The sequence below is a fragment of the Lathamus discolor genome, chromosome 5 (assembly GCF_037157495.1).
Source record: "Lathamus discolor isolate bLatDis1 chromosome 5, bLatDis1.hap1, whole genome shotgun sequence".
NCBI lineage: Eukaryota > Metazoa > Chordata > Aves > Psittaciformes > Psittacidae > Lathamus > Lathamus discolor.
The window spans coordinates 97,083,636-97,101,505 of NC_088888.1; the positions used below are offsets into that span (position 1 = coordinate 97,083,636).

The 17,870-nt window shown below is 37.9% G+C and overlaps 1 protein-coding gene across 2 annotated transcripts in view; it reads right to left on the minus strand.

Moving 5' to 3' along the window:
- ROCK2 (Rho associated coiled-coil containing protein kinase 2) overlaps positions 1-17,870 on the minus strand; it is a 105,055-nt gene that overhangs the window by 58,151 nt on the left and 29,034 nt on the right. For both annotated transcript variants that reach the window (XM_065681628.1, XM_065681629.1), the window contains exon 2: positions 3,840-3,921. In XM_065681628.1, coding sequence (XP_065537700.1) covers positions 3,840-3,921 — 82 coding nt within the window. The remainder of the gene's footprint in view (positions 1-3,839; positions 3,922-17,870) is intronic.

The window sequence follows — 17,870 nt, forward strand, 5'->3', positions numbered from 1 at the left end:
GGACCTCCTCAACATCCATTCTTCATGCCCTTGTATTTCTCATAATAATATTCTAAATTGTTAAATATTTTAAACTGTTCTTTAAAACTGTTGCTTAATTATTTAACTCTCTGCTAAAGGGGTTAACATTCTGTTAAAGAGTTAACAGGCTATGTAGTACCTGCATGTGAAACCACCACAAGAGGCACATATTGCTAAGATTTATCAAATCTCAACATGGGAGAAAAAGTGATTTGGAAGAATTTACTCAACCTGTTACCATAGTCAAGATGAGAAGAAAAAACAAAAGACCAAGAAACATTTGTTACACCAAGTCCATGCTGGAAAGCTCAAACTTCTATCATAAACAAGCTAGTTTTTGCTCTCAGAGGACTACAAGATTCCTCTCATTGTTTTGGGAACTAGATATTACATTATGCTTTCCTGCCTCATGAATGCTCAAAAAAAAAGCAGCAATTTAACCAGAATCCTAACAATGAATTCATTAAAGCAATAGAGAAGACTGAAAAGGAATGGTTGTATTATATGAATTACTTACGTGCCTCTTATAATAAAGACATGCTCTACTTTGGTTCAGTGCCTTAAAGAAAGTCATAAGAATACTAAGGGAAAGCAGGCAATTAAAGGAGTTTCTTGCATATTAAACATATGAAGAAGTTGCTTTGGCAAAGCAGTCACAGATACAGGATACACCAAACTCCTATAGTATGGGCAATTAATAAATTGTAGCTTTGTGACATGAGTTAAAACGTTTGAGTTTCATCTTAAAACTATGATTTGAACTGAATGCCAGTGTGTCAGCTGAGACACAAAATACTTCATTTTTAAATTAAAATAAGCTATTAATAAAACTTTAACCTGATTAGTAATGACTTGCAGCAAGTCTGAAGTAGGGTGTGTTCAAACCCCTGGGAATATGGTAGGAAAGAAAAATTTCCTTCTCAGTGTTACTGTGGCAGAATTGAGACTGGAAGTAGGATGATTACTGCACTGTTCTCCGTAGTTTTTGAACATTTGTGCAATATGGATTAGAAGAATCATAAGGAACGACTCTGCCTCGGCTGCTTCACTTTACACTAGAGAGCTATCTCACAAGACGGTCCTGCCACCTCTCTGTGGTTGCCTCAGGAAGCCTCAAGGAGGGATGCAGGCTCCAGGCCCGCAGCACAGACCGCTCATCAGATCCTGTCAGAATCTTTTGACAGTAGTTCTCATCTAGGCATTTGCTAAAGCCCTTCAGATGCTGAGAAAAGTCAGGAGAGACAAGAAATTGCTTTTCCTTAACCAAAGAAAGCAACAACTTACTGTTCCATAAATTAATACAATCCCAAATCCAAGAGAGCGAGAGGCTGCAGCAAGCACATGTACACTCTTCCTTCCCACTGATTCTTGCTATACTCAGAAGAGTTTCCAAAAAGAAATACAAAAGCTATGGGTTCAGCTTCTTTAAGTTGCATAGAACAACAATGCCAGTAAGAACCCAGTTGTCCTGCTTTTTCTTGCACCTAAGCAGCTCCATTGTGCTAGCACAAGTATCAGTGCAGAAAATGAAAATCAGAAATTGGTCTTTGCTTTTCTTTTGCCTGACTAGTTTTTTAAAAAAGAAACAAACCACCCACCCACCCCACTCTTTACATCAATTCTACTCAGTTCCCCAACCACACAAACACCTGTGTCAGAGAGGACTCTGACACAAATCACTGTGGCAGAACTATAGGCTGAGCAAGTTGGGGCTGTTCAGCCTGGAGAAGAGAAGGCTGCATGGAGACCTCATAGCAGCCTTCCAGTATCTGAAGGGGGCCTATAGGGATGCTGGGGAGGGACTCTTTGTCAGGGACTGTAGTGATAGGACAAGGTGTAATGGCTTCAAATGTAAACAGGGGAAGTTTAAATTGGATATAAGGAAGAAATTCTTTCCTGTTAGGGTGGTGAGGCACTGGAATGGGTCGCCCAGGGAAGTTGTGAATGCTCCATCCCTGGCGGTGTTCAAGGTCAGGTTGGATGAGCCCTTGGGTGACATGGTTTAGTGTGAGGTGTCCCTGCCCATGGCAGGGGGGTTGGAACTAGATGATCTGAAGGTCCTTTCCAACCCTAACTATTCTATGATTCTAAGACTAATTCTTTCAGTTGCAATGCCAAAATATTATCAGGTTCAAATTTTTACAAAATTCTCATTTCAGAAATCCTTTTTTCTTTTTTTTTGTTTTCTTTTTTTAAGTGTAAATTACAGAAGATCTGCAGCACTATTTTTCATTCTTTCCCATCCAGTATAGAAACAGGAGAGAAGTCACATGGGTGATCCTTCAGAGAAATGCACAGCCTCACAATGTGTGAGCCAGAAGAGTCAGCCCTTACATGCTTTTTCTAAAGTTCAGTGGGTAAGGATGAAGTGCACCCCCAAAAGCTCTTAATTAACTACTATGAATTTTTCTTTTAATACATCTCAGGATTTTCTTAAACTAGTATCTGGCTGTTTCAACTGTAAACTGTCAGCTGGTTTTTAAAAAAAAGTCAGTAATAAAATTGTGAAAGTGTACTTTAGGGTTTCAGCCATTGCTGGTAGCCTGCAGGCCACATCAGATGCTTAATAATATTTACTACAACAATGGGAAAGAACCTAGATTAGAAGGAGTGACAGCCTTCAGAAAAGGGAAGGCAGACAGTGAGAATGTTCAGGGGCTGCAGAAAAAAACAACTGCTCCCAAGGTTGAGTTGTTTTGCCATAATTGCTAGTTTTGATGGCAAAAGATAATGGTCTTCTGATTAGAAAAGTTTTTAATTTTGTTCTAATGAGAAAAAGAGTAATAATGTAAAGGTGAATCTGAACAGCCCACGAAAGTTACCGGTACTGTCACTTTTTCTTCCTGTAGATAGGGCTTTTCCCTCACATCACACATACAGTGCATAGCTTCAGGTAACAAAATTACTTACAATTGCTGTTCCTGACCCTTTCTTTCATAAATATCTGCTTGAATTCCTTTAAACTCAAACTGAGAAAAATCCCAGGGTATGCCTCTCCTTTCTAATCTGCTGTTTCTTTCTTACTCTGTTTCCAGTGACTTCTCCAAATAAGACTTCATTGGCAACTGTAAAGCTGTAGGTCCAGCTATGGGGCTCTGCTAAATCTTATGGAGAAGAACTGAATTCCAAACATAAGAACTCACCACAAATTACTACACCAGCCACCATTTAACCGAGTCCCAGAGCAACGGAGGGCAGACACACATAGCTCTTACCAGTAAAGTGTTACTCTACTTCTCTCTTCACATTTTAAAGCAAATAATCCACTATTTTTACAAGGCAAAAAAAATTTGTTTATATACATGGATAAAAAACACTTTAAAAAGACAAAATACAGCTACTCTGATGCAAGTCTTCCATTTTCGTACACTAACTAAATTCCAAGATCCTGTCTACAGTTAATTTGTGAAGAATCACAAACATTTATACAAAGGTTCAAAAATGCACCAACAGATTTTAAGGTACAACAATTTAGTCTTAAAAAAATCAACAGAAGACTTCTCTGCTAGATTAAACAAGACTGTATAGACAATGTTGACATTTTCAGTAATTAAATCCTGAAGAACAGTAACTGGGATATGTTTTGCAAATTACGTCACTGCACATACTTAAGATGAAAAAATAACATAAAACTGGTTTTTCCAACTACAGTTGGAAAAAATACAATCTACAGCTGCTATTTTCCAACATATTTTCAGCAATACAATCACCCCCCAAAATAAAACTTCTCTGTAATAAAATACTACTGCATTTCTGACCACTCAGCTTCCTATGGCTGAGATCATAATGTCGTCACTGAAGAGCCACTTGCAACTTACATCTATTTAAGAAATTATCGATGTTCTTGTTCTTCCGCAGTGCTGGATAATCCAGGTCAAGGACCAAAGAATTCAATCCATCCTGGGGGAAAAAAAAAAGGAAAAAAGTTGAGTTCTAAAGTCTTAATTAACAACTTTCTTAAACCTACTGCACCGAGACTGATGATACATTATTCCAGCACGCATTACACATTCCTAGTAGGCAAATCAAACAAGCTCTCAAGTGTGTTTATAAACCACCAAAGGAGCTAACACACACGGACTGACTCCAAGTTGGTCTATAAACAGTACAGACATTACCACAGATTAGTGTGGCACCGGGACTTAAATTGGAGTATTAGTTTTAATCTTCACCGGTAAGTAATCTTACTCATTAAACACTGATTTAAGATACTCGAGTCAATCTGTGTTCTTACTTCCGTTACACTTTTCCTGCATATTCAAAACCTTCATGTTTGTATTACCCCTGTTATTGCTTTGATCACAGTCTCTATCTTCTTATTCGCAAAAAACATCTGCACATTCTTCTTCTTGGAAGCAAGACAGAACCTAAACTTAACATGACAATTCATGACATAATTCAAGCTTACAAGACTAGATTACTTTTTCTGAGCCACTCAAGAGAAGACAAGCCAGAACTCTGCATGCCATTCTGCCACCAATTATCAATGCCTCCACAGAAATTAATGAGATCTCTTAAAACGGCAAGGGATGAGATCACCAAAATCTAAGTTAAAAATAGCATTTTAAATGCCTGTTACAAGACTTAATTCCACCTTTCAGCAACCTAGAAAAACTTAAAAAACTGCTCTTCAAAACACAAAGCCCTTTCTAGTTACACAGGGAGAAATAAAAATGATTTTTAGATACTAAGGAGAGCCAGAGGCTCCGTTCATACTCAGCACCTCCAATGATCTGCTTGAACCGGCAGCTTTGTTCACTGCTCCAAGGACAAAAGCCCGAGACTGTTTCTTCAGGTTTTTGAACCTTGTCAGGGCATCACAGAGACTTAAGTCAGAGGCCACATCACATTTATTAATAGGCTGCCAACAGAACTAGGCAGCTTTTCAGTCCTCTTAATAACTGATGCTACAGCTAAAAGCCTGCTGATTTATTTCTATTTTCTTAATATATGTGGGAAGGCGTCAGTTTTTGCAAATACCACTAAAATTTTTTAAACTCATTGTAATAAAACATCTACGCAAATAGAGCTCCAGGCAAGGGCCATAATTATCATATACGTTCTGAATGCCAGAATGTCCTAAATAAGCACATACACAGATAAGGCTACCTCATGTGTGGAGATGTTGCTTTTCACCACAGAAAGAATTATTGATTAAGCACAGCTTAAAAATTAAGTTATTTGATTGCAATTTTTTTTTAATTTAACCTAATAAATGAAAGTGTCTTGCAAGTGTCACAGACAAACTGACAAAGTACAGGTTAGACAAGTGAAGTGGATTAAAAACAGGCTGAAAGACCAGGCCCCAAAGATCGTGATTAGTAGCACCAAGTCCAGTGCTGGAGGCCAGGCACTAGGACTGTGCCCCAGCACTCAGCACTGGGGCCAGCACTGCTTAACATCTTCATTACCTTCATTACATCTGCCGCACCCTGCAGACAATACAAAACCAGGGGTTAAGGGGAGGCTGACACACCAGAGTACTATGCTTCCATCCAAAGGGACCTCAACAGGCAGGAGAACTAGACAGAACAGAGTATCTCAAAAGTTCTTCAAAGGGAAATGCCAAGCTCTGCTTCTGGGGAGGAATAATGCCAGGCACCAAGTACAGGCTGCAGGCTGACAAGCTGGAAAACAGCCTTCCAAAGACGGACCTGAGGGTTTTTTTGGACAAGCTGATCATGACCCAGCAATGCATCCTTGCAGGGGAAAAAAAAGGCCGACATGCTCCTGCGCTGCATTAGAGAAAGCACTGTCAGTAGGGAAACAGAGATGATACTTCCTCTCTGCACAGCACTGGTTAGGATACACCTGGAGTGCATTATCCACTCTTGGACTCCCCAAACCAAAAAGGCAGGGACCTAAATGAGTGAGTCCAGCAAAAGGCCATGAAGATTAAGGCACTAGAGCATTTCTTATAAGAGGACAGGCTCAGAGGGCTAGGACCCTTCAACCCGGAGAAGACTTAACGCAGGGGATCTCATCACTGTGTACTGATACCTGATGAAGGGGATGAAGAAAAGGTAGTGCTCACTGACAGAGCAAGAGAACAATTGGTACAAGGTTAAAATATATGAAATTCCACCTGAACACAACACAATTTCCTGTGAGGATTATCAAGCACTGGAAGAAGTTGCCCAAATTGGTCATGGAGTCTCCATTGGTGGATATATTCAAAACCTGACTGGACATACTCCTGGGCAACCTACCCTAGTTGGCCCTGCATTGAGCAGGGGTGCTGGAGCAGATGATCTCAAGAGGTCCTTGCCAACCTCAACCATCCTGCAATATACTCCAAAGGTATTTACACTGCCACAGAGAGAAAAGGTGAAATTTTACACTTTGATCTATTTAACATGAACTGCATTATGAAGGTCTTGTATATAATGTATTAGAACTTTCTTACAAAAAGAAATAGAAAACAGTGTTAATAATCAAAAATTAAAGTCAATTAAGAAGACAGAGTTTCTTAATTACTTTAGGAACAATATTTATAGTCATTATTTCAGCCTTGACGACAACTGCTCTTGCATGACCCATTAAGGATAAAGGAGTAATGCACCAGACCATGGTACTCATTTTTCAGGTGCAGAAGCACCTGGTCTTAGATTCAATGACATTTTACAAAAAATGCAGTAAATCCAAACCAAAGTAAAAAAAAATAAATTTAAATGTTTATGGATTAGTCACTGCATGAATTGCACAGGAACTGCCCAATAACCTGGGCAAACATGATGGAAGGTACTGACTTCAGGTGACTTCCCATAAAATAACGTAACAAAAGCTGTAATACGAAATTAGCAAATACTGCCTTCAGAAAAGGGTATCTTTTTCTGTAACACAGTGTGTCAGCAGGTATATGCTTCTTCACCTTGCAAATGCAGAAAAGAATCATACGGAATGCCCTGATGGAGAACAGCTGGGCCATCTTGTAGATTTTACCTGGCACAATGATGACTCAATTCCAATTAGCTGGTAGCCTACACACCACAGCCAACTCAAATATCAAATATGACTTGAAGCTACGCTTTCATTAACATATTTGAAATATAACCACATTAATATACAACTGTATTTTACAGTATCAATTTACAGTATCAAAGGGTCTTTCTTACTCTTTAGAATACCTTAACGCTATTAGAGTTTCACAGTTAGTCCTGAACATATTTTTCCAATGAACTACAGTTCTTGTTTCTACTGCACAGATTGAAAAATAAAAACTAGCTCTCTAGAGCTCTGAGCACCTTCTTACTCTCTCTTCACAGTCTAACACCTTATTTATCATTCCTTTTATATTCTTCTCCCATTGCTATTGAAACAATATTTTAATGCTTTAATGATGGCTAACAACTCTGTAAATATTTTAAGGGAGATGTAAAAGCACTCTGCTAACACAAATCAACAAGGCATATTTTTGGTCTTTGTTTTTGGGGGCTGAGGGGGAGAGACAGAAGAGCTAGTCACCTGATACTTTAATGCTTTTCATGCAAAGGTATTTTAGATGTTGACTGAGTAAAACATTTATAGTGTGCTTTACTTATGCACAAAGTCAGGGAAAAGAATAAAATTATCATCCCCAACAGATATTTTAATAAAGTGGTATTACAAGGTCCAAAACAACCGTAACTTCCAATTTAAACTGAGCTCTATATTATCATTTCAGACGTCACTGTTTTTCCCCAGCGTCATTTTGATTCCATGGCCTTTTTGTGGGCTATAAATACCGAGAACCATATTTGCAGCTAATTTTATTAGCTCTTTCTGCCTCCTTTTCATGGACTTCTGGAAACAATTTTCACAAGTAGCTATTAATGAACAGAAATTTGAGAACAGCACAACTGCCTGTTCTTAACTATTTGGAAGTGTCCGAACTCTTGAGGACAGTCAGCTACAGCTGGCACCAAAGAGAGGTGATTAGTATCAGCACCAGGAGGAATAGAAAGAGTGTTAATTATTTTTGTCCCTGTGAACAAACCTTATTATCACACTCTTTTAAAGACAAGATTTTAACCTCTTGAACATAATTTTAAGGTAAGGGATTTCAAGTTCGTATCAACGTGTAGCTTATGAAAGACTTGTTTGCACATTAGCATTTTGTCAAGAGGTCTTTCCTTGACGCTTTACATTCTCATTAAAAGATCTAGTTTATTTAAGATGAAAGCTATGCTACGATTAAGAAGCTGGGTAAAAAGATTACACAGTAAAACAGACCGTTCAAACTGAAGAGAAGCAATCCAGGAAATGACATCTCCTCTGTCTCGGCCTCACAGATAAGACACTTCAACCAGGAAATGTGTTATTAAAGGGATTTCACTGTTCGCTTCCTCTTTCTGCTATTACAAAAGGCTCAGAAGCTAACAGGCCAAAAATAGCAACTTCCAAACAAATGCACTGCTGGTAAAGACAGCTCTGCTCCCATCAAAAGCCTTTTGCTCATGCAAACATGCCAAAATGTTCTCCACAAATTGTTTTCCAAGAGAAAAGTCCAAACTTTATATTTTTGCAACATCCTCATACACCAGGAAAAGAGCTCCTGGCCACTCTTGGCAGCAGCCACCACCCCTAGGGACAAAACAGGAGCCTGGCTTTCCCAGCAAACAGCCTGCAGTGTTACAGACATGAATGAACTGAATAAAAAACAAGCAAGAAAAGTTCATGATACGGGAACTAAATATTTATGTTCTCCTGTGACAAAAGGGACAGCAATAGGGAGAAATTATGGCAGCTGCTCAATAATGAGATCGGTGTTAGTTCCAGGCAATCCCACCAAAGCCCTCACCAAACTAAATCATGCTGTGCTGTCACAAATTCCTGAAATTAAAACATGTATTTGAACCTGTCTAACATTGGTATGCACGTGTAAAGAGGGTGCCACAACAGCTTTGGCTACTGTGATTTATTCCTCGCCTTCGTAATGAGAAAAGCATAAAACTTGGGATGACTAAAAAATAAGATGACTGAACAGAAGTATCAGTTGCTTCAGGAACCAATTCATAATCCTGCAATAACTGGAAAATATAAGAAGCGTGATCCAGTGAAAGATGTCTCTTCCCATGGCAGACAGGTTGGACTAGACGATCCTTCAAGGTCCCTCCCAACCCAAACCCATGCTATTCTATGAGAACTTCACTAAAACATTACATATAAGAAAAAGAAAACCCTACTGATTTTCCTTTCCAAACCCTCAAATAAAATTTAATAAAAATTTATAAATGCAGCGGAAAGGAAGGATAGAGAAGTCTGTAACTTCAGATTACATTTTTCTAACTTGACCTACATACTTTTAAGGCAGAACTTCCTAAATCTATGCACACAGTAATATCTATCTAATGACTTCACCAGCATTAAAACCCCCACTACATTCTTCCATACGTGAAACGGACCCTTAAATAATTCTGGTCTACCTTCAGATTCAGGGTGAACAGATCAGTAAGAGCATACAATACAAAAACAACTGAAAGGTTACATGTAAGATAAATATACCATTTTCCCCATCTTATACTACTACATACCATCATGATATGTTGCAATTAATTTTCCCCTCATTTTAGCATAATTAGTATGTGACGGAATAATTCAGGGCATGATAATGCACCCAACATTTACCATTGCAAGGTCTTGCTATTCTAGGAGTTCTTTAATAGTTCAATATTAATTAACAGATTTATAACAGTACTATGTACAGTTTAGAAACGTAAAAGCAACTGTTGTCCACAAATATGTAACTACTTAACAATAGGTTTTACTTACAATCTGATTTCTGCATATGAAAGTAAACAAATATTGAAAATGTTAAATGGCTGAAAGGCTTTTAATGTTGTTGACTACTGAATAAATGCAAATTTTTCTTCATCATGCAAGCAATACTCTTCAAGAAATGTAATTTCATGTGCTACATCCTACATGTGGATTTTAATGGTTTTATACAATTTACCTTGCTATTACAGTGTCAAACTCCTCCATTGTAAGGACAGGATGATAACAAACCAAAAAGAGCTTCATTCTTAAATACTAACAAAATAATCACAAAATTGTTCAAGATGCCACAAAAAGAACTTTAAGGAACAACACAATGGAACAGCAAAAGCTTGTAAATAAAGATCAGAAAGGCAAAGGTGTATAATGAGTTTTTGGGTGTTGTTTTTTTTTATGTTACCTATCTGGATGTATTTACAAGAGATAAGAACAAAATAATCCTAAAGAAAATCACTACACGTGAAGAAACACACTGAGGAAGCAAGACCAACTGAAATGCAGTCTAAAATTTAATTTAAGGAGACTGTCTTAATCAATCTTCTTTGAGAATTCAGGAGAACAGGAGAGGTTATCAGGACTGAAAAGGAGAAATCAAAGCACTTCTGTAACGGGGGAGGGCTTTCCAAACTACATATCAGAATACTTGGGGAGAAGGAATTAGAACAAGACATTAATCAATTTGTAAACACCCGGAAGATTAACATTCGGGGTCTTAATTTTTATTTTTTTTTTTTGTATTCTCAAAAATGAAAATGTCACGTAGCTGATTTCTGGCAGATTATATGATGTAATTGATAAAGCAAAGCCTCTTAACATAGGAATAAAACACAAGACACACCATTCTTGTCAGAAAAGTAAAAAAAATACAGTATAGGAAATCATGTAGAAAATGTCCAAAAGATAATTATCAGGACTTCAGTAATTATCAGGACCTGGGAAAGTGGATAAAAAAACCCACCTCCCCTGGGTCTGTCCTGTTCCAGTTCTACAGAGTATTTTCATTACCACAATAAAAAACAGAATAAAAACCTGCATCTATGAAGAGCAAATAAAAACCAGCAAATGGTACCAAGCTCAGTCTTCTGAGCATCTTTTTTATTGCATTTAAATTTATCTCCAAATGAAGAAAAAAAAGTATAATCAGATGCAGAAAGAGAAGAAAAATCCCCACCAACATCTGCTTTTGAAGTAAATTAAAGGCACAGAACATGAAAATGGAAATTATGAATAAACAGGAAGATAACAAAAAGACCCAAGGTACAGCAGACTAGACGTCCAATCTAGGATGTATAAACAGGAGGTGCATTGTATAAGACCTCATAGGGAAATAAGGTTCTTCTGTAAATAAAGATCAGAAATCATTTGCTGGTATTGTTACAGACTAAGCCAGAATATTGTGTCCAGCTTTCTGCATCCCTACACAGAGGACTGCAAAAGACAAGCTGGAAAAGAACTGGAGGGAAGTTAACAAGAGCAGAGAAGTGATTAGCAATTTATGCTAGGGAAGACTGTCAAGACTTGAGACTTTAATCTTGAAGAAAGGTTAGCCTAGTAAGACAGGTCAACTTCTTTCAGAAAAAAAAAAAAAAAAGCAGTTATGAGCAATGACGATGGACGTTTCTGCACATCCCCAGAAACAATGTGAAAAATGAGCTTATTTAACAAAATTAGTGAAGATTTACATTACAGGAAAAAAATCTAGCATTAGTGAAGTACTGACAATAATAAACCTACCCAATGAAGCTGAGAAATCACCTTCATGAGAGTTCACAAGTTAGAAAAATATGTATTACAGTAGATGCAGCTGTGGATCCTGCCTCTGTGAAGAGGACTTTACTCGTTACATCCTAAATTCCTTGAAAGCCTACCTGAAAACTTTTCATAAATTAATTGAAGAAACAAACAAAAGCAGTAAATTAAGCCAGAGTGAAAACCGAGAAAGAGAAGTAGACCATGAATATACAACTTAATCTCTAAAATATTATTCACTTTAAAAGAAAAACAATGGATTGACACTTAACCATTACATTTTCTTCCCAAATCAGTTCTTGCTATTTTTTCCTTAAGCCTTAATAAAATCAAACTAGTCTTGTGTGTCTTGCTGGTTATCACTGTAGCCGTGGAAAGTCCAGTAGTTCAGAATAACGTACCTTCATGTGAAGTCACTGTACATGTCCAGGTTCTTCAAAATCTACCTTGGATTTTAGAATTTGTATTGTTTTCAAAAAATTACTGTGCACCGAAGCCCAGAATTGCAAACCTGTCAAAATAACAGTGGAGATAATTTCTGATTTACCGCAACCTTCCAAGGCCTTTATCAGCAAGCTTAGCTCTTCAACAAGAAAGCAAAATTTGTCTAGTAATTCTGACTGCTAACTCTCCCACAGCAAAGCATTTATGATCAGTTCAGATGAAGACCTCCTAAGTAATCAAGCAGAATAGTACAAGAACGAACTGGAAAAAGGCTACAAGTGCACCAAAAACCAAACCCATGCCTGAAACTGTTTCTCTTGACACCCTACCTGCTGTTTCATAAAAATACAAATGCAAGACACAGCTTCTTATTAATTTCTCTTTTCCTAATCAGGGCTTTCTAGGGCTACACATGAATAAGGAATCAGAAGTAACATTGAGAACACCGATAAAAAGTCAGGAAGCTCATCTGTGGTAGAAGTAGGAGACAGATGGACAGTCAATTCTTAAAGCCACGTTTTCACAGAAGGCCATCCTTGTTCCATATTAAATAGAGTCCTGCTTCTTCTCCATTATGAAAATTATTCTGTTTATCTTTCTGTACTCTCAAAACAATTCAGTGTGTCAAGTTTGTTTCAGCAACTAGCAGCTGCATGTTCCACCATCAGAGTCATTTATTCCTCCACTCCAATGTCAGCTTATTTTTGGATAAATATGTTTCTTACATGCTCCTTCATATAATGCAGACAGCTTTATCATATATTTTTACTAATTAATTTAGATAAATAAGATGCAAGAACACAACTAAAAAAGACACTTGTTAGAGTAAATAACAAAAGTTAGAACAACCTGGTTTACAGTACCTGGAATTCCAAATAACAAGGCTTGAAAGGAAAATCAAGATACCATCTAGAATCCTCCTCCCCAAAAGCATGATTGACTAGAAATAATAAAAGGACTTGTATTTTTCTTATCACTGATTCAGAACAAATGATTACAAAATTTCCCTGTACTAAAAATATCAGCAACTGTTTAAAATCTCTCTTTAGAACATTTTAGCACAATAAATAATAGCCTGCCTACTTCATACTTGATGTCAGCAATGTATTCTAATCAGCTGCACCATGTGTTTCTTAAAATACAAGTGCAGTATTCCACCAGAATTCCATGAGCCTGAATTTCCAGTTAAAAGTGATAAATAAAAGTGAAACAATCAAAATCACATCTTAATTTTGGAGTACAGAACTTGGGTGCATTATGGAGAAACTGCTGGAAGAAAGGGAGCTTGCAGGTAAGAGACAGTAGTAAAGATTAAACACACACAGAAAAAAACCACGGAAGGGGTAAAATTCGATTTTAAATAACAATGAGTCAAAAGACCTTGTTCAACCTTAAATTGGTTTATTGTCTAGTAATACAGACAAAACAATTCTTTTAAGATTATCTTTGAACGAGTAGCTTCCTAATGACACGATAAGAAAACTAATGTAAACAGAATAAGTAAGTATATCAATTTATATCAATCACCGATATCTAAAATAAATGTGGCAGGAGTATCAACATCAGGAAAACATGCCTTTTTTCTTCTTCTTTTTTTGCAATAATATACATGCATTATTGATTGGCAAGGGGACATGCTTTTAATTAAAAAAATCCAAACAACTAAGCAGCCCTCAAAATTTGCTTCCTCACGGAATTGGATTTGACAATAAAGAAAATTATTTATAATCATTTAAAAATATGTAATTAGTAAATATACAGCATTTTCTTGAAATATGAATACTACTAAGGCTGACATTCTTGAAAGTAGTTGCATCTGTTCACAATCTTCGTTAATACAGACCTTCTGTATTAGTGATAAATAAGGGCATGCAACTTGGAAAAAAACCCCCACACTTTCATGGAATCTGTATGAATAAATGTATTTAAGTTTGTTTTTTTGTAGGACAGTATGTTCACATGGCACAATTCCCATTTCATGCATAATATTACATTCATTTGGCGTTTCAAATAAACACACACATTTATTGCACACAGTTCCACAGTCCAACATGCATCTGTAAGCAATCTTCACTGATGACCCCAGACTGCAGTTAAATTCACTATTAATTTTGTCTCTCAAACAGACAATGCATTTTCCCTTAATAAACTGGGATGTAAAGATGTTAAAATATGTAAATATTAGATGTGCCTAAATATGTAAAATAGCAGAAATAACACTCTGATTCCATAGTGTTGGGAATACTAATGCAACATTCTAGTTTTAAAGCAGAACAGGAACTTATCTGGATGATTTATGTTAAAATTCAATGCATATGCTTCTAGGGATTCACTAGAGTAATAATTCCAACATCGGTAAAATTCATGATGATGGGATACTATCAAAGAATTGAAGTTTTCTCACCAACTTCAATAACTAAAAGCTATTTAACAGGTCACTAGCCTCAGTCTTAGGACTAGAAAAGAACACCCTGGATTTCCTGACAAGTTCAAATAGAAGTGTTGATCTCCCACGTTTTTTTTCTGGAACAGAAAGAGTAAGATTCTCTTTGTTTTCTGAAATAATTTGGAGAAGCTTCTTATCGCTGAAATACCTGCCAAAAAAAGAGAAGGGGCAAAAAGCAATCCTTCCCTGCCTATAAGACCCACATAACTGGCTGTCCTGTATAAAAGAGACCAGATCCACACTTGGGAACATATCTGCTGTGAGCAAAGGTTGAACCAAGATGACCTCCTGAAGTCTTCAAAGCTGAATCATTTTGCGATGCCACGATTACCTCTGACCTCACCGTATGCAGGTCAGCACCCTTAAAATCAGGTTTTGTTATCAACAAGTCAATCATCTTCTAGACCAGAAGTTTTTGAAGATAGTTCTTAAATAAGGAATTTCTTTACTATAAAAAAGTATGAAGTAAAGCAGTAGCAAAGAAGTATGGCTGACAGGAACCTCCTCTCTGCAGATTCTGAGAGACTTGATTCAGAAAGCTGGAAGAAGCAAGGGCCTCCTGCAATGTACTGCTGTAATTACTCATTTTCAACTCCCTCAGCAACAAATTTGTTCTGTGCACAGATTTATTTTTATTATCTATTTCACATATGAGATCAGTCAGGCTTTCACACTGCAAACAACCACTCCCCTAAGTTGTGGATAGACAGTATTAAGATCTTTGGCTGTATTTCCTTGAAGAGGAGGTGATGCAAAGGGCTACAGAAGAGAGCAGGAAATATTTTCTGAAGGGTTTTTCAACTACTTCATCAAGGAACTAATTTAGTCAGGAAGAACTGTTACTTGTTCAGTGACTAAAACCCACCTAAGGCAAGGTTTAACAAACATCAAAGTAAGTGCAAAGCCTTGTTGTAGAAGTTGCTAGCAGAAGAATTCATTACAAAATTTAAAATTTCTACCACAATTGACAATTTAAATTCCTACCACAAACAGGAAAATAACAGCTCTTGACTTATGATGTGTTTATCTAGCTGTAACTCCCAGTCAGTGGGGGTTATTATACCCTCTGCTTTATGAATCAATTTGCAGAAGCTTATAATGCTAATTGCAAGTTATATCACAAGGGACTGTATTTAAAAATAAGCTAAACGTTACATAATATTAGACACGAAAGAAAAACTCCAAATCATTGCAGCTTAAACCAACTATAATCAGTAAATACTTGTGTTAATACACAGCGTTAATACACAGCACACTTTACTTCAATGAGGAAAAAACATCACCTTGTCAGTGTTTGTGAGATATTCAAATGCCGTACAAGACCATACTAAAATAAGCATATTATGTCATCTCACTTACAGCAAAACATCCTGTGCCAAGTGTAAAAAAAGCAGCTAAATATCTGAATGACTGTGATTAAACCTGTTTCTCTTAAACGGGGAAGCATTTAGAATTACACTAGAAAACCAAAATATACACATCTACATACACATCCTTGCACACGAAGACAGGTTCAGATCCTGGCAATGAAAGAGTATGAAGGACAAGAAGGAAGGCTTCTATGAATAAATCAGCAGTTAAGAAGTAAATGTGGGCACACCTTCTCAGTGGGGTAGGACACCTAGGGACAGAAGATGGGTGCTTGATGACTTTTTTCTGTTGTCCCATGGGACGTACACAGCTCCTTGCCAGGGACCCTGGATGGCATCCATTTGGGGAGGGGAGGGTTGGTGAGGGTGAGGGGGGTGAAGGAGACAGTCAAAACCACTATCAGGCTACTCTCTGGTCATGGCAGCTGAGGGAGATTTCTGGTAACTGGAAAAGGGGAAATGTCATGCTCATCTTCAACAAGGGAAACAAGGAGGATCTGCAGAACAACAGGCATGAACACTTAACTTCAGGACCTTGGACACCATTTCCAAACTCATGAAGAAAAAAGGTAAGTGAATAAATGGATCACAAGCAAATTGTGCCTAATAAACCTGACTGTAGTATCTAATGAATGATTTTCAGTGCCCAGGGAGTGAGCAGTGTATGTTGTTTATCTGAACTTCCAGCAAGGTATTCAACATGAATTCCTATAGTAATCACCCAGGCCAACTGGGTAATGAACAATCAGTTGGGTGGAATGCTGAGCTGGTTGGACCATCAGGCTCGAAGAATCATCACAATAAGTAGTATCATGTCCAACTTGGCAGCTCGTGACCACTGGCATTCCCCAGACACTGATAATGGGACCAATATTGTTTAATGCTTTTACTAATGACTCAAAAGCTAGGACACCGCGTACCTTCAGCAGCTTCGTGGGTATCAACAGCCAGCGGCAGCAGCTGCTATGCTGGAGGGCAGGGCTGCTATTCAGAGGGACCTGGAAAGACTGGGAAAACGGGCTGAGAGGAGCTTCACTCAGTTCAAAGACACATGCAGACTCCCCCATGTGAGATGGAATTCCACCACACACCAGGATAGGCTTACATTTGCCAGCTAGACAGTGGCTCTGAGGAAAAGGATCTAAGGGCCCTGGTGAACAAGAAGCGGGCCCTGAGTCAGCAGCAGGCTCTGTGGCAGAGGGGTATGACAAGAGGCAAGAGGCACAAGTGGTCACATGGAAAACTGCAACTGGCTATATGGAAACCTGTCTGCCATGGTCAAACGTTGGAACAGGTTGCCCAGAGAGGATGTGGCATCTCTGTATCGGGAGACTTTCAAACTTAATTCTTAAACATCACCTCTTTGAACCTGCCTAAGAGTCTGCCAGTGGCCTGGGCCAGAAGACCTTCACAGTAACTTTGCATCCTAAATTATCTTATGAGGAGTGTTTTTATTCAGTTCCTAAAATAGCTTCAACCAGAGCTCAGTTACTGTCAGGGTGCTATGGAAATCTCTAGAAATACTGCAAATTATTTGGCCACACATTGCTGTTAGAAGAGCTGACAGGATATTTTGTGAAACAATATTTCATTGTGAATTATGTTATCACAGTGCCATCAACCACTGATCACAGGCTGAAATCTATTCGATTCAAAGGAGATAAAGTTGTCAAGATCTATGAGACAGAAAAACACCAATATCTACCTCAGAGAGTCCTCAAAATGCCTCACCTGCACAGAGTGAGAGAATGTACATGGATTCCTTCTCCCACACCCTGTCCTAGGCACTTCTGAGCTATTGGTTATTGCTAGAAACAGGGTAGCTAGGCTAGACAAAGTCCTGATTCAATCTAGTGATCCACTTTCCTGTAATACTTTGTGCAACTGTCTTTTTTATTTCCACAGAGGCTGCTTCAATCCCTACAAGCAAGTAAGACAGATGCTTTCTTTCGGCTGCAGTACTGCATGCTCTGGACAAAAGAGGACATCAGGTGTCAAACTCAAAAATACACCAGGAAAAAGAGAAGAGCTTCAACAACAGAGATGAAGATAAACCATTCTGAAACCAGCAGTACCTTGTGTTT